This window comes from Nelusetta ayraudi, unplaced genomic scaffold (genome assembly GCF_046127955.1).
Source record: "Nelusetta ayraudi isolate G7.1 ecotype Tasmania unplaced genomic scaffold, CSIRO-AGI_Nayr_v1 ptg000034l, whole genome shotgun sequence".
In the NCBI taxonomy this organism is placed as follows: domain Eukaryota; kingdom Metazoa; phylum Chordata; class Actinopteri; order Tetraodontiformes; family Monacanthidae; genus Nelusetta; species Nelusetta ayraudi.
Window position 1 is genome coordinate 3581354 of NW_027466084.1, and position 26289 is coordinate 3607642.

Sequence of the window (26289 nt, forward strand, 5' to 3'; positions counted from 1 at the left end):
CTCAGAACGTAGTGCAGTGCATGAGTGCTCTATTATAGTTTTCTAATGACAGAGGTGCTCATAAAGTTGGCTAGCTCCCGTTAGCTTAGCTTCAAATAGCTTGCCAGTTAGCTGTAATTAATCAACCGGGGGGCGGGGGGGGGGGGGGGGCGCGTCTGGACGAGACTCGGTTCAGTCTGTCAGGCTGCTGCTCCTCGGGTCACTAGTGTGCGCGACTGTCACAGGACATGAGCCCAGCACTTCCCCGCAGCCGGGAAGGGAGCCTGCTCAACTCATTCGGGAAAACCATCTCTCAGTTCACGTTCAGTCTTGATGAAATTGGGATGCTCGTACATTCGAATCAGGCTCTCCACAGATGCTCAGGGCAGTTTGTTATTGTGAGGTCCCCCCCCCCCCCCCCCCCCCCCCCCCCACGATCCCAGCTGTTTGTTTGCGCCTTTTGAACGCACACAGCAAAAGGGTTTACAAGGGAGCGCAGTGTTTTGACTGGGAGAAGTGGCCGACAGCTGCCCTGTTCTTCATGCACGGCCAACATCTGACCTGAATCACATTCCACAGCGCTCTTCTCTATGATGGGGAGGCCAAATTAAATATTTAATCTGGTGCACTCTCTGTTAGAAATAACTGGAGGCAATGGTAGGAGGGGGGAGGGGGGGGGATCAAAATGGGCTGAGGATGGGGCAGCATTACTTTTGCAAATTACATGCTCTACATGCGCTGCATGCACATGTGCTGGGGGGGGTCAAGCTTCACACATGTAGCCAGTGTCAGCGACATCCGCATGAATAATTTTTATATGCGTGTCAGAAGTAGTGAGTGCAGGTGAGTGGAGAGGAGCAGCAGCCCCAGAGGTTTGGCTGACTGGTCTCATAAGAGGCATTGTGCACGTATAATCTTAATCATCGGCCTCTGTCTGCTGTTGTGTTTTTCTTCCGATGGTGCACGACGCCGGAGATCAAAGTTTGTGCGTGCACTGCTTACACAGGCCATTTCATTGTGTTGATTTGTCCAGCTGTGTCAGGATGCTGTCCAGAGGTAGGAGTGACAGAGAAGGAAGTTATTAAGATACTTAACAGTTCTTTTAACAACAACAACACCGATAATTGGTATCTGATAGCGCTAAACGGGTGTGTTCCCTCCTGGCCTTTATCATGCATCTCCACATGTGGCATTTTTTTGTTATGTTCACATAGTCAACATTAGTGCGTAGGTGATCGTAAATCGGAGAACACGTGTGCATATTTGGGTTTAGCCCATCTTTTTATTCATAAGTGTAAACTATTCATGCTATACTGCTATTTAGTGAAAGAATTTCATCTAAAACGGTAGCGCAAACCATAGGGTGTGCAGTCACAAGAAAACTTGAGGAGGCGTTGTTGTCCGTAGAACCCTGTCTTGCACGCCAGAGAACCTGCTGCCACCCACACAGAGGACGCTCGCTGACTCAGGCGTCCCAGGACAGCTTTCAGTTTGCACCGCTTTCAGAATGCGGCTCCGTCAAACTTCCCAGTGTGGTGGAAGCGAACCAATGTCAAACGCGTCCTCAGCGCGCCCAGAGTGTGTTCGTAGCTTCTCTGACGGCTCTCCGCTTGTGATATGGGAAGCGGGACAGATTTTGAAACCAGACAAGAAAACAAAAGCAGGGCCTCGGATAGTTATTTCAGGCTGGGAGGTTGTGAATGATGAGTATCTGCTTTTAAAACTGGCCTGCAGCCCTGTCTGTGCTTTTAGGTGTCTCTTTGGGCCCTCTGCCCCCCCCCCCTCCCCAACTGCACCCCCCGTCCATTTGAACCAGATGTTACAGATGTTTGCCAGCTATTAAACTGGGAAAATATGGCAAAGCAAGCTGCTAAAACTAACACTTGGGTGAGAATTGGCCCTTAACTCAGAACAAGTTTCCATTATAGCGTGCAGCTGACCTTCTCTCAAATTATTATTTTTTTTGTGGCACAGTGTGCACCATGTGTACAGGCATAAGACGTTGAGGTAAGAAACCGCACTTTGCTGTAGACGGTCCTATTTAAATTGACGGGTAGCGCTCAAATGCAACCATGCGTTTTATGTCACGAAAAAACTTCTATTAAATCATTTAGGAAATTGTCACGAATGACTCTGTTGAAGTCAGCAGACGTCTTGTTTGGCTATTTCACGAAAGTGCACAGAAAGATTTGCGACATCCAACCACAGACTGGCACTTTACTAAATTCTGCAAACTACCCGGAATTTGTAATGGTTCTTCCTATGGCCGCCTCGACCAGAATTTTTTTTCACATGTGACTCGTTACACACATGTTTTGCTCATCTGAATTCTTTGGCCCGGCACTGAATTGTGAAGAGATCCGTCTCAGTGGGATTCCCTAGAATTCTCCATTCACATTCCCACCTCTCCCTGAGTCATCCCTGTTCTTTCCGACGGCCCTGGCCCCTTCTCCGACGAGACCACTGCGCATTTAACTCCCGCCCCTGGTAACCAGGCGTCCTCCTCACTGCTCGGACCTCTGCAAGCAGCTGTGCATTGCAACTCTGTGCCCTTCAGATGTCGGTGCAAAAGGCCAGTGAGTTTATTTAACGACAAAATAGATGCAAATCTCCGCTGCTGCCTGTACTTCCGTTATGTCACCTGAATCGACACCGTGCCGCTTGCGAGCCGGAAATTTCAAAATTTGAGAACTTTATTTGTCACGTGTTCATAGGATGTGCGGTGAAAAGTGGCAATGCTTCCCAGAGATAAGTGCAAATACCAAAAAACAATATTTTCAAAAAAAAAATGTATGAACAACTTTTTCTTTTTACACGTATAAATTATTTTTTTTAAATAATCCAGACAAAGCAGAATTCCACAGTAGCCCAGGCAGCGCATGGCAGCGGTGAAAGGTCTCAGGGTTTCTCATAGTCAAACATTTACCCTTTTAAGTGTGCTGTTCATGGAAGTGCGCGTGATGCAAGCCGGACCTTTGAGCCTCGCAATCGGAGAAAAATAAAATGTCACCGCCGGCCACAGGTGCGGCTGTGGCCACACAGGACCCCTCGATCACAGCTGCTTCTCTGCGGTTTGTGTGAGCGCCGGCTGTCAAAAAAAAAACAACCCAAAACACTTATGGAGGTCGTCTGTGTAGAAGTAGTTAAAGTACTTCGTGTGAATAATGCTCGTCATTTTTAAAACACCCCTCCCCCATCTGTCCGTTGATTGGATAGCATTGTTTTTAAACCCTTCCATCAGTTCATTGATCTGCTCAGTGTGGTTTTCCTGTTGGCTCTGCTGCTCTTCAACGAGGACAAAACCAGCCCAGAGGAGAACACATATAGTAGTAGTAATAGAAGCAGTAGTAGTAGAAGTAGTCGTCTCTGACAGGTGGAGGTCCACTCGGCCCAGACACACCCCTTCCAAAGAGACAAAAGCTTCCAGGTGCAGCTTTTCTCAATGAAGTAGAAAGTGAATGTCTCGAGGACAATGTCAACTGTGTGTGTGTGGCTGGAGACCTGCGGGTCTCTCCTGTCGAGATAATGTGGCAACGCTTCATGGAGCTTAGATTGCCAAGTGATGTGCGTGATGTGCGTCGATGGGCTCTTTACACTTGTGCACCAGAGACTATTATTCTTGTAATATGTTGAGATTTTCCCTCAGTTTACCAAAAGAGGACATTGTCATCCACCACATTACCTGTTGTATTTTTTTTTTTTTTTTTGCAAATGAACACTGAATACCCACCTATGGTCTTTTGGAAATTGTGTTGCAGCATACATGGTCAGAATGATGAAACCCAAAGATTAATTCATTACATCCTTTATGTACATAAAACATACATACAAAACCATTGCTCCTAAATTGTTGCAGGAGTGAAGGCTGCCTCCAGTCTCCTTGTGATTGTGTTTTGGGGAGGAGGGTGGGGGGGGGGGGGGGGGGTTCCGTGATTATTTCTCCTCTCCCAGCGGCGAACCCAGGTGAGATCGCTCTCAGCGAGTTGTGCGGTCGGCGTCATTAGCTTCGGTGTAATAGCCACATGTGCTGGGGTCACTTCGCTCCCCTCAGAAGTCGGGACAGGGTGGTCATGGTGGTTGGGGTGGAGGGGGGGGGGGGGGGGGGGGGGGCAGGTGGTCGGCGTCGGCGGCCAGCTGTCCGCACCAGGAGGGAAACCCGAGAGCAAATTCTTTGCCTCGCCGCATCGTCCGTTCGAAAAACCTGGAGTTTGCGTGTGGGAAGGTGGGATCGCTCTCTCTCCCTCGACTGGACCGCCAGACCAACAACAGCAGCTGACTGGAGGTCAGATGTGTTGGGTGCTCGGGGGGGGGCATAACGCCTGAGCGCCCCTCAGCCCTACGAGGAGACCTGGGTGGGTGGATGGGTGGTGGTGGAGGGGCAGAAGAGGAGAGATGTTTATATTCGCACCGGATCGCATTACAAACGAGCAAATACGCCGTGACATTCCTGCGCAGAGAGAGAGAGAGAGAGGAAAAAAAAAAGAGGCCAACTTTGCGTGCGCGGTGGAGCAAATGGCCCTTCTGATACGTTTCCCCGGTGCCTGTCTGCCGTCTACAATACAAATACAGAGAGGTCCGGGGGATTAACCCATGAGACCCCCTGAAAGCCTCAAAGCATTTTAGGGGGAGTCTAATTTTTTTTCTCCAAAAAGCTAAATATGTACAGTATAGATATAAAATTGTCACTAAAATGTCTTTAAGATCACCTTGTCGAATACTCAATTTTGAAAAAATATCGCTCACACTATTTATTTATTTATTTATTTATTTTGGCCAAGCAGAGTTTGTGTTGTTATGTATAGACTGTCATGGCTTCCAGCCATGAAATATTTTAAGGTTATTGTAGGCCTCCTGCATGCTTAAGCTCAGTTAGATAGGTGTTGAGTAACAATCAAGAGAATCGTCACTGAACTGAGCTGAATCCCGGCGGTCACGTTTGGGGATGTTCAATGATGAAGCCCTAATATTTATTCATAATATTACTTTCACAAACCTCACATTATAGTCCATTAGCACCTTGCGTGCTGATTTGCCGTGTGCAGCTCAAGGCTGACAAACAGCCGCTGTGGCTTTGGACAGTTGTTTCCCACCACTGAGCAAACTAGGATAAATGAAGAAACGCCGCCCAGGCTTGTGACGGTCACATGAAGAATTCTTGCAGCATAGCAACACCAAAAACATTTTATTTTTTTTAAATCAGAATTTCCTCCAGGTCAAGTCTGTTGTCTTCCAGTCCTTTTTTTTTTTCTTGCTACATTGTTGGCACAAATGTTGCTTTTTGCTTTGTTTTGATCCACCTTAACAAAATGGAACCATTCTCCTTTGGCATGGAGCTAATTTTCACTCCAATGGAAACAGAAGTTTGTGATTGTCTTTAGTTCACGTCTCCAAAATGAGAAAGTCACTCAACTGCGACTTTAGATATTGACACACGTGCTCCAAATGATCATTGGCTCCCTACTTTCTTGAGTATTGAAATTTGGCCACCAAAAGTTGATTCATTTTTCGATACTCATTGGGATCGGAGTATTGAACTTTAGCACGTTGAGCACACGTCATCTGGGTTTAACATGGCTTTCAGTCTAGAGCGCAGTTCAAGTTTGTTTATACCAGGAGTGGGCAAACTTTTTGACTGGTGGGGCCACAACAGGCTCTAAAATGTGCCAGAGGGGCCGGAGCAGGGAGCAGGTGGATGGAGTGTTTTGGTGAGACGCCTCATAGGAGGAAAAATATAGTTTGTTGTTCCGTAGTTTGCCCATACCTGGCCTAGAACCACCACAAGAACCACCCTAGAACCACCTAGAACTACCCAGAACAACCTTTAACCACCCCAAAAACCACCTAGAACCACCTAAAACTTCCCATAAGCACCTAGAACCACTCCTGGACCGTCTAGACCGGGGGTGGGGAAACGTTTTGACTGGTGGGGCTACAAGGTGCTCTAAAATTGGCCAGAGGGGCCAGAACGGGAGCAGATGGATGGAGTGTTTTGGTGACCTACCTCATAGGAGGTAAAAATATACCGTGGGATATGTGGAAAACATGTGCCTTAATGTCAGTTGAAAATGAACCAAAGCAAAGTTCCAACAAAATGTGTCTTTGAAGCACCACGGTATTTAGCTCTCAACTGAAATGACTCTTAAAACACTGAAGAAATGGATGAAACGCAGCTATTTTATCACTCATAGACTATTAATGTCATCGCTTCAAATTTGGCAGGCCAGATTAAAAAGCTTTACGGGCCGTGTATGGCCCCCGGGCCATAGTTTGCCCACCCCATGCATCTGAACTGGACATTGGAACGTGCGTGTGTGTGACTGATCCAGAAGCGAACGCCTTTGATCCCGTCAACGGGAACCTAATTCGTCACATTAGCGTGACTTGTTAGCCGGCTAGTGCTTAATAATATATGATTACGACATGATTACTCATGGGGGGGGTGTCGCGCGCTTGTCGGGGGAACCACTCACTGGAAGGGGATATGGGGGATGGAGGGAGTGTGGAAGGGGTGGAACGAGGCTGAGCGGCAGTGATGTAACAATTCTTTCCCCCTGGATTGAGATGGTGAAGTCATTCTGAGCAAACCCCAAAACTCCCCGGGACTCGTGTGAGAAAAAAACCCCAAAAAAACGACGTGAGCGCCGTCTGGCAACCCCGGAGGCGGTGCGTCTGGTGGTCCTCCACCGCCGCTACGCAGGTTGGCCTTCGCCCATCGTGCACCCCCCACCCCCCACCACCCGATTACATCAGACCATTACGGAGCCGCGGAAGCCGAACTCGGCCAACGGCGGTGCAAAGCTTGCGGGAGCTCCCGACTCCTGATTGGCCGTTGGCTCCGGCCCTCCGCCGTGTGTGTGTGTGTGTGTGCGTGTTTGCGTGTGTGTGTGTGTGTGTGTGTGTGTGTGTGTGTGTGTGTGTGTGTGTGTGTGTGTGTGTGTGACTCTCCTCAAGGCACATGGTGTCTGGCGGAGGAGTGGAAAGACGGGGTGATGTACTGAGCAGAGGAAACTGTTTTGGGTTTTTATTTATTTATTTTTTTTTTCAGTGGAATGCCGCTAAATATTGCCATTGTGGCGTGGTTTCCCCCCACCGTGCGGATCCAAAAATAGTTGGGGTGGACTCTTGTATTATGCAATTACAGCAGACTGTGCTGCGCTGCGCTGTGCTATGTTGTGCCGTAGGGGGGAAAAAAAGGTGACGTGAGACGGATAAAATGTTCTCACAGTTTGGATTTTGCCAGGCTCTTTCCTCACAGTCTCTCTCTCTCACACACACACACACACACACACACACACACACACACACACACACACACACACACACACACACACACACACACACGACTGCTGTGTTGTGCGCCCGTACATCCCAACAGCTTCCCCTGCAAAAGGCCAGACCAGCTCTGGCCTTTTCTCCTGTCGGTGGATCCATCGCTTCAAGCAAACCAGTTAACAACTGCTTTAGTTACTTAGTGCCCCCCCCCCCCTCCCCCCCTTTAGTCAAGCAGCATTAATGGTGCAGTCATTGTTGCTGAGTCGACTTTTTACATTCAAACATTTTTCAGCTTTGGCTTTTCAACGGTGTGCATATTATCTACTGTACATTCATGATTCAAGTTTCGGGAACTTTATTTGTCACTTCCTCGATGGATGTTCAGTAAAAATGTAAAAGCAAGCATTGCTTACTAGAGACCGTGACAACCAGCAAAAACAACATTACACATTATATAGAAAGAGCAGCTGGAACAATCCAGGATACTACTGGCTCATATCTTTATCTTGATTATTAATTCATTAATTGATTCTTTATTTAAATGACTCTTTTATTCTCGACGCACTTTTTATGAAGAGTGTAAAATGTCAAAATGTAAATTGTTGACCTCTTAAAACTCCAGTCCAATACTAAATGTACACTTGTGTGTACTTAGCCTTAAATATTAAATAAAACAAAACAAAACTGCAGAATACTTTTTTTTTTTTTCATTTATTGGCATGTGAATATTTTGTGACGCCAGGCCGTCCTCTTGTTGGACTCGAAATCCTTCAACCGCGGTTGCCAGGTTGGTGAAGTCAAGGCACCAGACAGACGGCAGCCATGTTCACGTTCATTTTCCAGGTTGCCACTTTGTTGACTTGGTCATTCCAAACTTGGAACAGTGCCAACCTTAGTTCCGATACCGGTTCCGATACCAGTACAATACTTTTTTTTTTTTTTGTTTTAATACGAGATATTTTTAAACAAATTTAAGCTACAAAAAAATACACTGCCATCACAGCACAAATATTTTACGTACTTTTTTTTTTTTTTTTTTTCCATTTTTGTGGTGATTGAAATCAGTATTTCCTCCAAATCAAGTTTGTTATATTCCCATCCTTTGCTCCCACATCCTTCACACAAACGTTGCATTTTGTGTCATTCTGATCCACCTTCATGAAGCGGAGCCGCACTTCAGACTTCTTTCAGTTGCTCTGCCATTCATTTTTCACTAAACAAAAGTTTGCGAGTGTTTTTGGCTGAGGCCTCTCGAATGTAAAAGCCACTTTAGGTCTTTAAGATTATGAACGATTACCAGCTCGCTGAGGCTAATATTTACTTTTTTGGATATAGGAATTTGAAACAACTTTGTTTCACTTTTTTTATTTTTATTTTTTCCAGTATTCTGACTGTCTCCTGTCAGCTTCCTCTAGTTCCATCTTCACTCTGTGATCCTGGTGATGGTGATAAGGTGGAACAGATGTACGCAGCAGGTCGGGCATAGTCAAACTGTGGCCCGGCTTTTTTAATCCGGCTCGCTGAACTTGAAGAAATGATATTAATCGTCAATAAGTCATGAAATAGCTGGAGTTCCTCCAGTTTTTTTCAGCGTTTTAAGAGTCATTTTCGATAACGCTGCTAAATACCGCGGGGCTTCAAAAACACCGAATTTTGTTGTAGCTGTGCTTTGGTTCAATTGAATTGTTTTCCACATCTCCCAGGATATATTTTTTCCTCCTATGAGGCGGCTCACCAAAACACTCCATCCATCTGCTGCTGCTCCGGCCCCTCTGTCACACTTTACAACCCATTGAGGCCCCGCCAGTCAAAAAGTTTGCCCACCCCTGACGTGGATATGATGCCCTCTTGTGTGTGACAGAAGAGGGCTTCTTGATGGAGCATCTCCGCTGCCAGTTGCCTTCCTCCAATGTTCACTGCACTGTTCTTTCCCCTCGTCTCAACACTCTCGGCACGTGTCAGAAGGAGATGGAGCGTGTTATTGAATTCCTTTCTTTCTCTCTCTCTCCCCCCCCCGACACACACACACCCACCCCCTCCTGTCTGTTTTCCTCTCACGGTACAAAATGTTACACACAAAGCCTTTTTCCTCTCCTCTCCCAATGTTCTGAATCTTGGAAATTTCAGTCCTTGTTGCAGGTAGTCGAAGTTTTTCCTGGCAGCCCGTTGTTCCATGATCGCCGCGCTGTGACTCCCAATTTCTGTTTTTATGCGACCAGAGAGTCTGATCGGATTTGCATATTACATAAGTGGGTATTCTTAACCAAAAAAAAAAAAAAAATCCGCCAAGGCTGGGATTTTTTCCCAGTGTCTACAAGTCATTCCGACTTGAAACCACATTTCCACATTTAGAGCGAACACGGTGAGGAGTTGGACCGAGTTTCCTCTGAAATCCTCCCATGTTTCCGCTCCTCCTCCTCGCCGCTGTGCCTGAATGCTGTGAAGGACCGAAGCTAAGAGGTGCAGCCAGGCACTTTGTCATGCATAGGCAAGTCCTGAATGTAGCCTTACAATGTAAATGAGTTGTTCATTTAATCTAAAATAATAATAATCTAAAATAGTTGATGAGTAAATGTCTTAGCCAATTACTTGAGTAAAAAGTAAAACATCTCTATTCATGCAATGCATGAAACAATACATTTGTTGATAAGTCGATGCGATACGGTTTTATATGCAACGACACAACAGCGTGGTTCAAGTGGCTCCTCTTCAAGCAGCAACAACAGCTGTGGTAATAAGTGAATTACTTTTAACAGAATTTGTATATCATTTCTAAACATGCTTGATATTTTTAAACGCAAAAATAACAAGCGTATTATTTCCAATCTAAGGAGTAGAAAGTACAGATATTTGTGTAGTAAAAGTAAAAAGTTGTCAGTAAAAAAAATAATAATACTCAAGCTAAGTGCAGATACCCGAAAAATGTACTTAAGTACAGTGACAAAGTATTTGTACTTTGCGACTCCCCACCTCTGCCAAGCATCCTATTGGCTCTCCAGTAACAATGATGCCATGGAAATGATTCATTAGAGGGTAGAAGGGCAGCCTTGCCGGTCGGGGCTCAACCTCCTCTGCCTTTGGTTTCGGGTCACTGAGGAGGAGGAGGAGGAGGAGGAGGAGGAGGAGGAGGAGAAAAAAAGGAAAAGAAGGAAGGAGCAGCAGCCGTGTTGATAGAAGAACAATGCGCACGAGTGGCCGGGTTTGCAAGCGAAGGGTCAGAGCGGTGCAGACAGGCGTAGGAAGTCTCGTGGCCTGGAAAACGGGACGCCCCCCGCCCCCTTGAAGATTTCAGCCTCAGACAGTCTGGCAGGTCTGGGCTCGGTGGAGGAACCAGTGGAGGAACCAGGTGGACAGGAAGCGAGGTTCAACCGCAGGGTCGCGCTCCGAGCGAGGCCGGGATGGGTCGTGTTTTGGTTAACATGCGGGCCGGGCTGGGCTGGGGAGGGGAGGGTGATGTTTTGAACCCCCCCTCCCCTCCCCCATCCTTTTCCTTCTCATTAGACTGTCTGTCCAGACAGTTTAGACCGGGGGACAGAGATGATGACGGTGGATTATTACTGGGCGGTTGTCTCTGCTCCCGCCTCCTCCCCCCCCCCCCCCCCCCCCCACCACCACCACCACCACCACCACCGCCGCCACCCACGAATTCACTCTTCCGATGCCGATACCAGTGTACCGGGGTCGAGTACTCTGCTCGTACTCGGAAAATACGTGCCGATACCACGACACCATACCATACCAGTTGTCTATGTATTTATTGGACAATTTTTGTTGTATCTAAGTTTATACTGCAGGGAGACTTGTGACAGTCACCCCATGTTGTCGAAGGACATATATATATATAACACACACACACATACATATATATATATATGTATATATATATATATATATATGTATATATATTAAAAAACACACATATATAGATATAACATATATATATATATAACACATATATATATATAAAACACACATATATAGATATAACATATATATATAACACATATATATATATAAAACACACATATATAGATATAACATATATATATAACACATATATATGTATATAACACACATATATAGATATAACATATATATATAACACATATATATGTATATAACACTCAATATCGGCGAGTACTGAAATGCAAGTACTCCTCTGCTTGTTCTGTAAAAAAGAAAAAAAAGTGGTATCGGTGCATCCATCTCCTCTTGATTGCCGCCATGGCAACGCTCTGCGCCTCCCCACCAGCACCGCTACCACCACCACCACCCTGTCTGGGCACCACGTGACCTCCTCCCTCCCCAGGTGTTTGGCTTGTGTCTGGCGGACCTCATTGATTCACTCGCACACTGGGGCTCTTTGTGCGGCGGCCTGTGGGAAACTAGGGCCCGTCCTCCACCACCACCACCCACAGGTGGAACTTTAACCCACCCCCCCAACCCCAATCCCCACCACCACCAAGGCCACCAAGGCCTCACTCGCTGCCGCCTGCAGGGTCGATTTTTATTGTGTTTTTCATTAATGAAGCGACAGAGTGACGGAGGAGAAGGAGCTGAGCCGCCGTCACTCGTCGGGCCACACAGCCGTTAGGTGACTAATAATAATTTTCTTGTCATCACTGGCTAGTTTATATTTTTTTTGCATGGTTTTGAGTGCTGCAACAGCACAGCTTCCCAATTTGGGATCAATAAAGTACAGCTGTAATCCACATGATGCCTCTGCTTTCACCAACGACTGGTCTTTCAGGTGTCATGTTTGTCTTTACTGCTATTTTTTTTTACCGGTACTTTCAAATATTTTTCCCCCGCGTTCAACTGCCGTCTCAATCAGTCGATCAACTTTTTATTTGTGAAGCTGCTGAATCACAACCAAAAGGTGTCTCAAAGTGTTTTTTTTGTTTGTTTTTTTTGTTTGTTTTTTTTGGACAATCAGGAGAGAAAAACAGCTGAAGCCTCCATTCGATGGCCGTTATGGCGCAATGCAAAAAAAAGATTGACGGCGAGCCAACAGCTGTCTAAATCATATCGACGAGCGCAGAAAAGGGTTGAAATTCTTTTCTCTTTTTTTTTCGTTCCGTTGACGGTACTTGAGGTTTTCTTCCTGTGCATCAGTGCACGTCTCGGCGCCTTGGATGTGCCAGGCCATGCGACTGGAATGAGAAACGGGGGCGACACAGAGCAACCCTTCTCTTCTCTTCTTCTCTTCTCTTCTTCTCTCTCTTCTTCTCTCTCTCTCTACCTCCACACTTACTGTCGCTATGACGACAGAGGGTCTAGATCGCCCGTGTGAGTCTCCATGTGTCTGTGAGAGAGAGAGAGAGCGAGAGATGGTCAGTCTCTCCCAATCTTTGGTGCTACATATTATTATCATCATCATCATCATCATGATTATTATTAGTTTCTTAAAATAGAAGAGTGCTGGAAATGTGAGTTCGGTCCATCGTCGGTTTCATGAAAAAAGGCCATGATAATAAGCATTGGGCTTTTCAGTCTATACAAAAATTTCAGCCTGAGTTGCCCGTGAAAATGACGCTGATTATGAATTCCGGATGTTGTTGGCTTTATTTCCACCGTGGCCTGTGACTTGCTCATGGGCCGTGTCCGTCGCATCCACAGAACTATTCACAGCCCTTCACTTTGCACACATTTTGTTATGTTACAGCCTCATTGCAAAAGGAAATTGCAAATTTTCTCATAATCCTACACACAACACCCCATAATGCGTCACAACAAAATGTCAGTCTTCAAAGCCCCACAGTATTTTGCACTTTATTAATGACTCTTAAAACACTAAAAAAAAAAAAAAGAGAGAGAATGGAAAAACAGCAATTTTATTACTTGCGTACTATAATTAGTATAATTTCTTCAAGTTCGGCGGGCCGGATATGCGGCCCCCAGGCCGTAGTTTGCCCATGCCTGATCTAAGGGGTGAAAGTTCTTGACTTATGTAAATAAACAAATGTCAGAGAACGACTGGAAGTGTAGTGGAGGTCCTGGTAGTGGGGTTCCTGGTAGGGGAGGTCCTGGTAGTGGAGTTCCTGGTAGGGGAGGTCCTGGTAGTGGAAGTTCAGGTAAGGGAAGTCCTGGTAGGGGGCGGTCCTGGTTGGATTTCCTGGTAGGGAAGGTCCTGGTTAGACGTGCTTGTAGGGGAGGTGGTAGTGGGAGTCCTGGTAGTGGGAGTCCTGGTAGGGGAGGTCCTGGTTGGACGTCCTTGTAGGGGAGGTCCTGGTAGTGGGAGTCCTGGTAGTGGGAGTCCTGTTAGGGGAGGTCCTGGTTGGACGTCCTTGTAGGGGAGGTCCTGTTTGGATGTCCAGGTAGTGGAAGTCCAGGTAGTTGAGGTCCTGAGAGCTACAATCTAAAATGTAACCGCTTGATGTCGCTGCTTCTTCTCAAAATCTTGAAATATTACACACTGGACCTTCAAGTATGAGTGGTATGACAGCGCCGGTCGTCTAGCGGCAGGAGAACCAAAGCCAAAGGCCGACGTCCCTCTTTAAGACCCCTCTGGTCCATTTCAGCGTTGCACTTCTGCTTTCGCATGTGCAAACCATGTGTGGGATGTGTTCACGGCTGCAGAACCTTTAGCACGCGGGTGTGCATGACACCTTATTGAAGAGACGTATCGATTGTGCGGTTGCATGCGTCGCGTCTAGTTTCCACTGCACGTCCATCGGCGGCATCGATTCCTGATTAGCCCCGCCGCTAACAATAGCTCGCCCCTGTGGGTAGCAGCACCACTGAGCTTGTCTCCGTTTTCATTTGTGACTCGACTATTTGTGTGTTCCTCCGTGGGCCTTTTTTTTTTTTTTTCTCTAACTGTTCATTTCAGCGTTGGAATCCTGCTGATTGGCTGGCTGAGATCTCCCGTTGGCCCTCAGGAACCGTCTGTAGGATTTCGTTCGTTCTAATGTGGCTGCTCTTTCGTCGTCGCGGGTTTCCATTTTTACTCAGTTCGGCCGTCTCAAAACGCAGTTCTTGTGTCACCTCTCTCGCCGTGTGGTTCAGTCATTTCTCCGCATTGTGACTCTTTTTCGGTCTAAACGCAGTGTTTTTCTCCAGTCTGAACTACAACTCCAGCTCCCACATCTTGCGTGTGGCATCTGGGCCCAAGCCCGCCGGACTGCGGTGCCACCCCGTTGCCTCACTTCACCCCTCGCTCCCGTCGTCGTAAAGGCCTCGGCGTGTCTCCGCTGCCTCACTCTTTGCACATGTGTTCCACAGTGCCTGTTAATAATTAAAGGGATCGCTGCCGGAATGGCTGGCTAGCCGTCTCGTTCTGTGCGAGTGTGTATGTGTGTGACTGTGCACATGCTATTTTGTTTTGAGTGGTTTTTTTTTTTTTCTTTCTTTCTTTCTTTCTAATCATGACGAGCGCAGCCTGCAGTGATGCGTACCAGATGTTTTGCGGAGCGAGGTGCGTTTTATTAGAACATCACGCATTCCCGGGGATGTTTTGCGGAAAGAGATTCTTCCTCATCAGTCGGGCCACGTTTTACAAGTCTACCGAAAAACACCTCGCCACCAAACTCCCACGTAAAGACGCTATGCATCCAGCAGACTCCTCAGCTGCTCCTCACTCTGTCTCTGTGTCTGAGACATATTTTCAATGGCAACTTGACACAACACGGCAAATCGTCTAAACCTAGAGAGAAGCAGCTTGAGGTTTGAAGTCACTATGCGTGATGATTCTCAAAAGGCTGGTTCACAATTTCGGACATAAGTTACCTCATTTCCAAGTCAGTCAGCAGAGGCATTTTTAAACAAACTTCTTCCGCTCCTCGAGCACTAGCTAGCTAGGTTTCTGCCCGCCTGCTAGTCGAAACAATGTTACCCCCTCCACGGTACACCAGAGGGAGATAAACGATTAGGATCGTAACGCCGGACTAGAGATGTAAATGTCTGTTGGTAGAATAATGCTGGAAATAAATCTGCCTTTGCATGGTGTTGCATTTTGAGGGACTAGTGGCTGAAACTTCCTGTAGCAGCAGCAGCAGCAGCGGATTGACGTTATCTTGACCACCGGCTCTTTCATTTTACCTGCTGCTGTCGTTGCTACAGCGGCGCATCGTGTTACGCCGCTAGCCAGAGCAAAGTAAGCCAGCTGGAGTAACTAAACACTCATTTGTCTGTCAATACAATGTGGGAAAACTTGTAAATAGCGCATCTGTCCAGGAGAGTTAAACATCTCGTTTGTTTTTTTCCTTTCTTACACTTTCAGTGTTTTATTGTTATTCCTTTATTTCCTTTTAATTAATCTAAGTTTTCCTCTCTTTGCGCTATGCTGTTGCTGTAATGATGTAAATTTCCCCAGTGTGGGATAAATACGGGCATTCTGCAACTTCAATTAATGGTAAATCAATAGTGTCCGCCCAGTAAGGCGACCACTGTTGCTGGGCTGGGCTGGGCCGTGGTGTGCAGCATGAGAATTTCACATTCTCCTCTTCCCCGTGTCTCCTGTAAAGCAGCCGTTTTAACATCGTAATGATGCTCTGCGGTCGGGAGCGACGCTCACGCTAGCTTGTCGACTTTGCACTCTGAAAAAGAAAACGGCACTTAAAGGTGATTACAATGGCCGCTGTTGTCCTAGCTGCCAGATGAGATTTGCTTTCAAGTGGCTGCTGTTGCAGGTCTTCGCCGCCCCGCGTTGGCTCACATCAAGAACTTTCAGCGTCAGCTTTGCGCCTCAAACGTGAAACCATTTTTAGCACCAGCACTGAGCAGTCGACCCCAGCGTGGTTCCTTCATGCCGGCGATTTTCTCCTGCGTATGATTTTCTCCAATGCTGTTCAAACCTCGCCCCAAGCACATTTAAGATGTATTAAGTTTGTGTCATTTTTTCGCTCAAAAGTGCATGTTTGCTTGTTTAAATTCTTCACGTTGCCGTGTGAAATCCTGCCTTGTTTGCTTCCACGTTACTGTTCAGGCGAAACAAAAGTGTCATTTTCTTTTGTGTTTTCTTTCTCTTTTTCAGTCCTCTGTGCGAAAAACTTGGTGAAGAAAGACTTCTTCCGTAAGTATCTTGTTTCTTAAAGCTCTTTGTGTGTGTGTGTGCGTGTGTGTGTGTGTGGGAGGGGGGGGGGGGCAGGGGGGGGGGTTTCAGTTCATTTCAGTTCATTTCAGTTCAGTGGCTTCATCATACTGACAGTGTAAACTCCAAGTGCGTCCAGCTGTCCCTAGCTACACATTAGCGTCCACTTTCCAACAAGGCTCAAGCCTCTTTGACGTTGGGATGTGATTACAGGCCGATGTGCACGTGTGTGTGTGCTGCAGGCGGCATGACACGGACACTTTATTCTTTCTTTCAATATTTTTGGGGGGCGCCAACCTTTCGCCAGGTTCCCTCGGTCTAGCGGGAAGGAAGCGACGATGAAGTCACGTGCTGGGGGTGTTTGGGTGTGTTTGGCTCGTGCTGTCATGGTGAATGAGCGCGTTGAGGTCGTCTGCTCGCTCAGGTGCTTTGTGCGGCGCCCATTCCTGCCATTCCAACGCCCAGGAGCTGAGCAAACACTCACTCACTCAGTGTGTGTGTGTGTGTGTGTGTGTGTGTGTGTGTGTGTGTGGGTGTGTGTGGGTGTGTGTGGGTGTGTGTGGGTGGGAGGTTCGGTCACTTCTGTGAACTAATCCATGATGTACGCGTCAATAAATATCCTCATCAGCTGTGGCGTACTCCACAATTTTCAACAATATAAAAAATAAAGCTCACAGGTTTTGAAATAAGTGAAAGCTTAATGGTGATATAATGCCGCATTGAAAATATGATTCTAATACTATGATATAAGTTGCCTGACGTGCGGATTTCTTTTGTTGGATCAGCCTCTGTGATAACGCTGCCTGGCATCCAGCGCGTGACTCCGTCAAAAGGCGAACAGTTACGAACATTTCTTTTTTTTCGTCAAGACTGATAATGAAATAAAAGCAACAACAACTAAAAAAAAAAAACAAAGCCCACAGTTTGAAGTGCTCCCGTTTTCCCAAGTAATAACCTTCATTCAAGCGATGAAACCTTTGTCTAATTGCGACTCTGGAACTTGAGTTACATTAGCCGGGTTCCTATCACCCTTAGAAATGTGCCAAATTGTAATAGTGCTTTCCAAAAAGCAATTGTTAATAGAAGCACTAAATGTCTGAAATATTGCTGATACAGAGTCTTCTTCGTCTTCTTCGTCTTCTTCTTCTTTTTCTAATTCTTCTAATTCTTCTAATTCTAATTCTTCTTCTTCTTCTTCTTCTTCTTCTTCTTCTTCTTCTTCTTCTTCTTCTTAGGAAAGGTGCATAAGTTTTTAGCCTGTACTTTGTAAATAAATGTGATTGTAAAAATCAAAAAAAAAAAAAAAATCTTCTTCTTCTTCTTCTTCTTCTTCTCCTTCTTCTTCTTCTTCTACTGCTTCTTCTTCCACTCTTAAACAGAACAAGTCTTTTGTTTACAATAGTCAGAGTGACAGCAGTCGATGCTGCTGCTAAAATTCAGACTCTAGCCTGGACCTCCGTCGTCCTCTTAATGATGCTAAAAGCTTGCCTGGATATATACAGTATGTGTCCCCGCTATTTTATTTATTTTCGTTGTTTAGTTCACTCTTAGCACTTGTATTGCTGGAGTTGTTGCCATTGCACCTGTACATTCATGCGTGTGACGAATGAATGTCGAAACTTGAATCTTGCGTTTGTGTGCAGGCCTCCCCGATCCCTTTGCCAAGGTGGTGGTGGACGGTTCGGGCCAATGCCACTCGACAGACACTGTGAGAAACACACTTGATCCCAAGTGGAACCAACACTATGACCTGTAAGTCCCAGACGGCTCCACACTTCTTCACACCCAGTTGTCCATAGGCTTTGTCATTTATATATATATATATTTTTTTTTTTGTCATAAAAATAAATAAAAATAAATGAAAAACATTTTTTCATTTATCAAATGAAAAAATGTTGAATTTGAATCAGCCTCCGAGCTTCTGGAATTAGAATATACAGATTTTGGAAAAAAAAATATTGTGCATAATGTTATCAAAAAGTTCAGTATTAGACAGGATGATCTTCAAGACATTTTAGTGACATTTACTGATGATATATGTGTATGTATATATATATATACATGTGTATATATATGTTATTTGTGTGTGTGTGTGTGTGATATATATATATATGTATATATATATATATATATATATATATATATATATATATATATATATGTATATATATATATATATATATATATGTATATATATATATATATATATATATGTATATATATATATATATATATATATGTATATATATATATATATATATATATGTATATATATATATATATGTGTGTGTGTGTGTAGATATATAGATGTATATACATGTATATGTATCTACATTTATGTCTATATCTATACACATATATATATATTCAAGCATTAAATGTATATATATCTATACACATATATATGTATGTGTGTATATATATGTATATATATGTATGTGTGTGTATGTATGTGTGTGTATAGGCTTTTAATTTCATGTATTTCGCACACTGGCCTCCCTGCTTTTTCGCCGTTTTGTAGTAAACAAGTGCACGAGTTGGTTTCTCGGCTGCTGGCCCTTCAACGGAACTTCCCTGAACACTCGCAGACGGAAAACTGGCCCGGCATCTCTGGAGATGCTCTGCAGTGACATAACTGCTCGCGGCAGCGGCGCTAGCAAACGGTCTAAAAATGTTCCTTGGAGCGGCGTTCAAAGGGGGAAAAAAAACACAGCGGTGGCCAATAGTATTTTCTTCCATTGAGGGAAACACGTTGCATGTCCTGTTGTACCCTGAGCGCCTCTACCCCCCCGCCCCCCCCCTCCCCGACTCCGTGAAGACGACCTGGAAAAAAATAATCGGAGGAGACGGACGGAGCAGCGCGTGAGTGAAAGTGTGAGAGGTGAAGTTTCCAGTGTCGCTCGCGATGTTGCTTCCAGCCGCGCTGAGTGGGAGCCAGCAGCAGCAGCAGCAGCAGCACCGGGGAGGAAGCACATGTCTGCGTTTGTTTGGTCGCCGTGGCGACGGAATCTCCCCGTCTGCAAGGCTGTTACACCGGCACAGCTGACCGGAGGAGGGTCGGGGGGCACGGGGGGGGGGGGGGGGGGGCTACTCACTTCTTCTTTTTTTTCCCTTCATACGTCGGAGGTCTGGAGGTTTCTCCTACGTGGTTTATCGGCAGCCTGGAGTTTATTTTTCTAGTGCACAACCTGGAGTGCTCCCTCTCTTCGCGTTCTTTCATTGCGAACACTGTGGCTGAGCACGAGGCCGTGGAGACTCTCCAGAGGTTTTGTGGTCGACCGGGACGAGTCTCCCCTCCGACGCCAGTGACGGAGTTTCTATCGAACACCTGCTGGCGCGTTGAGTGACTCTCAGTCCTGACGCGCCGTGGCTATTCTCACTTATCACCATCGTCTTTCTTTTAATCACAATTAAAGATTGTGTGTGTGAGTGCCACTGCCACTGCCTGACTGATTGATTTCGTAGCGTTTTTTGTTCCGCCACCGCCGGCAGCAGCGGGCCGCACGCTGGCGCCCCTCGCCCCAAAGCATTGTGGGAGGCCGGGCCAGCGGGCCAAGAATAGCAGAGACGCTCTCTCTTGGCCCTCTGCCTGCCACGGCCGCTCAGTGTGCCTGCATGGCATGAAGGAATTTTTTTTTTTGAGAAAAAAAAAAAAAAAATGAGGCTCCAGGTTTTAGTAGGTAGTCGAAGCAAATTCACACGAAATAATTTTCATACCAGTGTGTCGAAATGATGCAGTCGGGAGCCAAATGACGCCTAGATGTATATTTGCTTTGAGTCGAGACTTTAATGGAGATGGATGCTACAGTGCAGACTAATGCAACAGAACAAGAAGTTCCCAGAGAAGGGGGGGGAGAAAACACAGCGATTGCTTCCGGGAGCCTCGTCACCTCACGGTTATTGTGTTATTATTTGTCATGTGTGACGTTTACATAAGTGTGGCAAAACCCGACGTGATTGTGCATTTGGAGGAATAAAGAAAGTGTAAAGAAAAAAGAATTTAAAATGTGGCAGCTGGCAAGTTAGATAGAAGTTTTACAAGAGTACAAAGTGAAAAAAGTTGTGTTGTGAAGTGTTGCTATAGTGCTATACAAATAGTATGACATAATATAATTAGTTGCAAACAATGGAATGCAAAATATGAAGAAAAAAAAATACCATAATAGTAATAATGATAATAATAATGATAATAATAGCATTAATAACTTGAGTAAAGTTGTAATAATATTAGAAATAATAATAACAGTGCAACAGTACAGTATAATAAACAATATAATATATTAGTTACGTGATTTCTGAAATATAATATGATATATAATATGTAATGCGATAGGATACTATAGTGTAGTATACTGTAGTATCCATCTCTGAATTTGAATAGTTCCGGGTGTTGTGGTGCAGTGCCAGTGATTGTCCAGCGTGTAAGATATTCCAGAAGATGGCTGTTTGGCTGCAGGTCAGAGCTCTAAATTGGTCTGTCAATGTTAAAAGTTCATCAAGTGCAAACACCAACAGAGACATGTATTTAAAAGCATGCAGCCTTTATCCCTCTGATGCGCCTCCCTGTGGCTTTGGGAAATAATAACATGGAGTATTTAAGTAAGACGTATTGTCTTCTAGTTTATTTATTTCTAAGATGTAATTCTAAATTGGAAGATTATGGCGATCGCGTCAAATCTCAGCATAGCGTTTTAAAACCTTCCGTCGCCGACGTTGGACACCTGTCTTGAACCTTTCGAACCCAGGCGGACAAACCGGAGGATCCCAGGATAAGAAAAAGTGTTTAACGCTGTTGTTTCATTGTAAATCTCAAAAGGCCGTTGTGGCTCCAAGTGTCTTATTTTCCCGTGGTAAACGGCTCCAAAATGGCTCTTTGGGTGGCTAGGGTGGCCGTCGACCGCCGCTCCATCGCTCGCATTGCCTTTGCTTTTGACGCGGCAGTCCATCACACCGGCTTCATTAGTCGTCCGTCTCTGCCGTCGTTAAATAATGCAGCGTTCAGTGCCAAGTCTGGATCCGCATTAGTTTCATGCACTCGCCCATCGGTCTTCCCTCCCTCCCATCCCATCCCATCACGGAGCCCCTTGATGAACTGCTTTCCTGGGTTTCATCAGTGTTACTACACTGTGTTAATTAGGGCAACCGGGCAAAGCCGGCAAAAGAAACGGAGTGGCTGCCGTCGTGTTTGGGCTTTCCTCGGCTCATTTGCCGTGCACGTCAAGTGTGTGTACATTCATTAGTTTCAAGCTCGTTTACCTTCGCGCCAGGCATCCAGGCATTTAACAGACAGAATGTGTATTATGTCTGTCATTCGTGGTTTTTTTTCCTTTGTAGTTAACGTCTGTTTTCATTTTTCTTTTTCTTTTTCTTTTTCTTTTTTTAAAAAAATCGTTTTCCGAGTTGATTTAGCTAATACCGAGGAGCCTGTAACTCCTCGGTATTAAAAATCTTCCCCTTTTTAAAATAACTAAAATAGTTCTGTTATCGCGACAGCTCCAGTTCAGCGGTAATGCTTCCCTTCCGTCATGTCTGTCTGACAGAGCAGCTCTCTCACGTAGCAGCCCAGACAGGCATTTGGCACCGGCTCAAAATGTCCAGACGTCTTACTCACAGACCCATTGTTTCATATCCCTTTTGGTAAGCAGCATGATAATTACGGTGGGATGCAGCCCTGTGAATCGCTCAGACCATTAGTTTGAGACTTGACGGAAGGGGAGCCGAGCGGAGCAGATGTGCGCAGGTTCATGTGATTGTCGGTTTTGTTTTTTGTTTTTATGTCACACTTTGTCTCGACAAAAGACAGGAAATGAGTCGTTTATGTCACCCGTACACGTCTTTGACCATTGATGTACAGTCTCGGGTTTTTCTATGTCCTTCTTCTTCTGATCCCATTCTATAGTGGAATGCCCAAACATTTGCTTTGTGAATGGGATGTATTCAGGGAGATGATGGTAATGGTGGTCCTGTAAATGTGGCCCCTGCACGAGCGGCTTAGTGGCCTGGTGGTCGAGTGGGTTTGATCTCTGACGAGGACAAACCAAAGACTGAAAAAAAAACAAAAAAAACATAGAGCAATCCCACTGCCTCCCCGCTTGGAGCTCTGTATCGGTGGTTGGACTTGGTGGGATTAGATCAGGGGTTCCCACACTTTTCCGCTTCATGGCCCCTCAAACAGTATCACCTTCTGGCCAGAGACCCCCTTCAGGGAAAGCAACAGACAAAACATGTAAAGCAAGGTCAAGTTTTAGAATGTTGTTTTGTTGCGTTTATTTGCTAATCAATAAGAACACCATCTACTAACATGTTGGTAATCATGGACATTTTTCTGTATGGCTGTAAAGCCATACTTAACGTTTGCTGTCTCATAGTTTCTTACTTTAGTTGGCCAATTCTTGGGTGTTTTAGCAGCAGTGTCTTCCACAGCTGGACTGTTTGTCTGTTCCTTCGCTCTCGTGGTCTCAAACCTGCTCATATTGCACTGGCTAGTCTAGCTCGTGGAGAAAATCACCTTAACACATCACACAAACGCCATGTTCCATGTTTTTGACTGGCAGGCAATCATATGATAAATTATTATAAGTTATATCTAATTATAATGATTAAACAATAATTCGATTTTATTTGATGATAATAAATTAAAGATAATTCAATTCTATTTTTTTTTTCTTTCTCTAATTTTCATCGGCCCTCGTAGCGCCCCCTGGTGGCCCCCGCTAAGAAAACCACTGGGTTGGATCACGCAGCGACTGCGCTTGCTGCTCCCTGAGGGCTTACGGTTCAATGCGGAGGACACATGTTGCAGCTTTAGCAGCGCTGTGACTCACACCTGCTGACATGGCCGCACGCTGTCTCCGCACAATGTCGATGAATGTCTTTCCTAAACACCATCAGTGTGACACCGTGTGTGATTCAATGTCTTCCGCTTCACGCAACATAGAGCCTTTGGAGTGATGCACTGCACGCTGTCAGCGGTTCTCCTCTGAACGTCCTGAATGGCTTCTAGTCTCAACAACAGCTTCTAGTCCGCGTGTCTTGGGGAGAATCATTTATCGCTGAACACTAACAAGGTTCTCCTACGGGTGTTTCTCTCCTCAGATACATCGGGAAGTCTGATTCCATCACAATCAGCGTGTGGAATCACAAGAAGATCCACAAGAAGCAAGGAGCTGGATTCCTGGGGTGTGTCCGCCTCCTGTCCAACGCCATCAACCGCCTTAAAGACACTGGCTGTAAGTGCAACTGTGTTTGATATTGGCTTCGTTTTGCCGTGGTCATTTCACACCGCGCTCTAAAGGACGGGTTGGACTGTGCAGCTGTGCTGTCGGCCTGGCTATCAGTCAGTTTTGATACAATGGCTATTTATCAACCCTGCTCTGCTGTGTATTGAACAGTCAGGGGTTTGTGTTGTTTTTTGAGGTCCCTTTGGTTCTGACTGTGACAGAATAGTCAGAGTAGCAGAAGTATTGAATGAGCACCTTTTTAACAGCATTGCTCTCAATTTGATATATGATATAATATTTTTCAACTCCAGCTAAATCAAACTGTAATCATTAATGTTTCTGACCAGTTAGCACTTTTAATCGCAAAAACCTATGTTAATTTCTACATGTCTATTGTTCTCTGTACTGAAAATGTACTTAACAGTGACCCCAAAGCCGAGGTTCTCTAAAATAATCTCCCTCTAAAAAATGATTGAGTTTTATATTTAATATGAAACTTTATAGTTTAATATTTAACTACACAACAGCTTAGTTCAAATAGCTCCACTTCAAGCAACAACAGCAACAACTGGACTTACACACACACACACACACACACACACACACACACACACACACACACACCAATGTGTACATACACACACACACACACACACACATATATATATATATATATATATATATATATATATATATATATATATATATATATATACATATATAAGAAAAAAGATCATGTTAACACTGCTACCTGTCACTACCTTCAACGAGCCGTCTATAAATATATATGTAGTATCAAGGGAAGCCGTAGCTTCAGCAGAGAAACCTGGAGAAGTTTCTTTGCCAGGTGAGCCAGTACCTGTCCGCTGTGTTCACACCTGTGAACGCAGCTTTCAAGGGAAAGAGAAAGAGAAGAAAACAAAGGAATAGAAAAAAAGCGAGTGCTAAGCTATTTCCTAGAAGCCCTTCACGCTGTTGTTTTCCTGGAGCAACGCAGGAAATGTGAGCCTTGTGCCACAGCTGTGAGTGGTTGGCCTGAGCATTTCCCTTCTTCTCCTCCTGGCTTCGACATTCACCCCCTCCAGTGTCTGCTGCAGTCTGGTCCCAGCACTGGCAGCGCACACACACACACACACACACACACACACACACACACACACACACAGAGGAAAAAAAAGCCCCATGGTGACTAACCTCTCTCTATCTTGGTCTGCTGATCTAGACAACCGGTCATTTTAACGCAGACACGCATAATTGTCCGGCTATTTAAGAGAACGCTGTCGTTTTGTTCCGCTGCTCTCTGTTGTGGTCACTCTCTTGCTGGTCGCAAGTGTTTGTCATTCTTTATTTTTTTTGTTTTTTTTTTTGTTTGGTTTTTTCTTTTTTTTTCCCCCCATGGTACACGCTAGAAATTAGCAGTTTGCAGTTTGGTGCTCCTCTTTCTCCTCTTTCTCCATTGGACATGGTAACAGCAGCAGCAGCAGTAACAGCAGCAGCAGTAACAGCAGCAGCAGTAACAGCAGCAGCAGTAACAGCAGCAGTAACAGCAGCAGCAGCAGTAGGAACAGCAGCAGTAGTAACAGCAGCAGTAACAGCAGCAGTAGTAGTAACAGTAGTAGTAACAGCTGCTGCTGTAGTAACAGCAGCAGTAGTAACAGCAGCAGTAGTAACAGCAGCAGTAGTATCAGCAGCAGTAGTAACAGCAGTAGTAACAGCAGCAGTAACCGTAACAGCAGAAGCAGCAGCAGCAGTAACAGCAGCAGCAGCAGTAACAGCAGCAGTTAGCAGTAACAGCAGCAGTAACCGTAACAGCAGAAGCAGCAGCAGCAGTAACAGCAGCAGCAGCAGTAACAGCAGCAGCAGCAGTAACAGCAGCAGTTAGCAGTAACAGCAGCAGTAACAGCAGCAGCAGCAGCAGCAGCAGTAACAGCAGCAGCAGCAGTAACAGCAGCAGCAGCAGTAACAGCAGCAGTTAGCAGTAACAGCAGCAGTAGTAGTAACAGCAGCAGCAGTAACAGCAGCAGCATTAGTAACAGCAGCAGCATTAGTAACAGCAGCAGCATTAGTAACAGCAGCAGCAGTAACAGCAGCGGTAGTAACAGCAGCAGCAGTAACAGCAGCGGCAGTAACAGCAGCGGTAGTAACAGCAGCGGTAGTAACAGCAGCAGCAGTAGTAACAGCAGCAGCAGCAGGAGTAACAGCAGCAGCAGCAGTAGTAACAGCAGCAGCAGGAGTAACAGCAGCAGCAGTAGTAACAGCAGCAGCAGTAGTAACAGCAGCAGCAGGAGTAACAGCAGCAGCAGTAGTAACAGCAGCAGCAGGAGTAACAGCAGCAGCAGCTCTGGGCTCCACTCTCCCGAGGGCTCTCGGTGTATAATTGCAGAGTGTCTCCTGCTTTTACTGTAATTCTTATTCGGAATTGCAGGGTGTCTGTGTTTCTCCTCCTCAGCGTGTTTAAAATGTGCGCAGTGGCCGTCGTGCCAGTTCGCCCGCTCGCTCTCTGTGTTTTCTCTGTGTGCGGCTGCTGACCTCCGGCCAGCCCCGTCACGCTTTGACCCTCGACTGTTTGGCTCCCTGTTTAGTCTAGACACACATCCTGAGCTGATCTGCATTACAGCCAGACAACAGAGAGCAGATAGTGGTGTGTGTGTGTGCGTGTGTGTGCGTGTGCGTGTGTGTGCGTGTGTGTGCGTGTGTGTGTGTGCAGGCAACATTTCTTTGTGTGTGTGTGTGTGTGTGTGTGTGTATGTGTGTGTGTGTGTGTGTGGGCAACATTTCTTTGTGTGT

At 45.6% G+C, this 26289-nt stretch overlaps 1 protein-coding gene across 1 annotated transcript in view; it reads left to right on the forward strand.

Moving 5' to 3' along the window:
- Positions 1–26289, forward strand: part of smurf2 (SMAD specific E3 ubiquitin protein ligase 2) — a 46450-nt gene that overhangs the window by 955 nt on the left and 19206 nt on the right. Inside the window, exons 2-4 of the mRNA XM_076032518.1 lie at positions 16226–16264; positions 17926–18034; positions 23378–23511. Coding sequence (XP_075888633.1) covers positions 16226–16264; positions 17926–18034; positions 23378–23511 — 282 coding nt within the window. The remainder of the gene's footprint in view (positions 1–16225; positions 16265–17925; positions 18035–23377; positions 23512–26289) is intronic.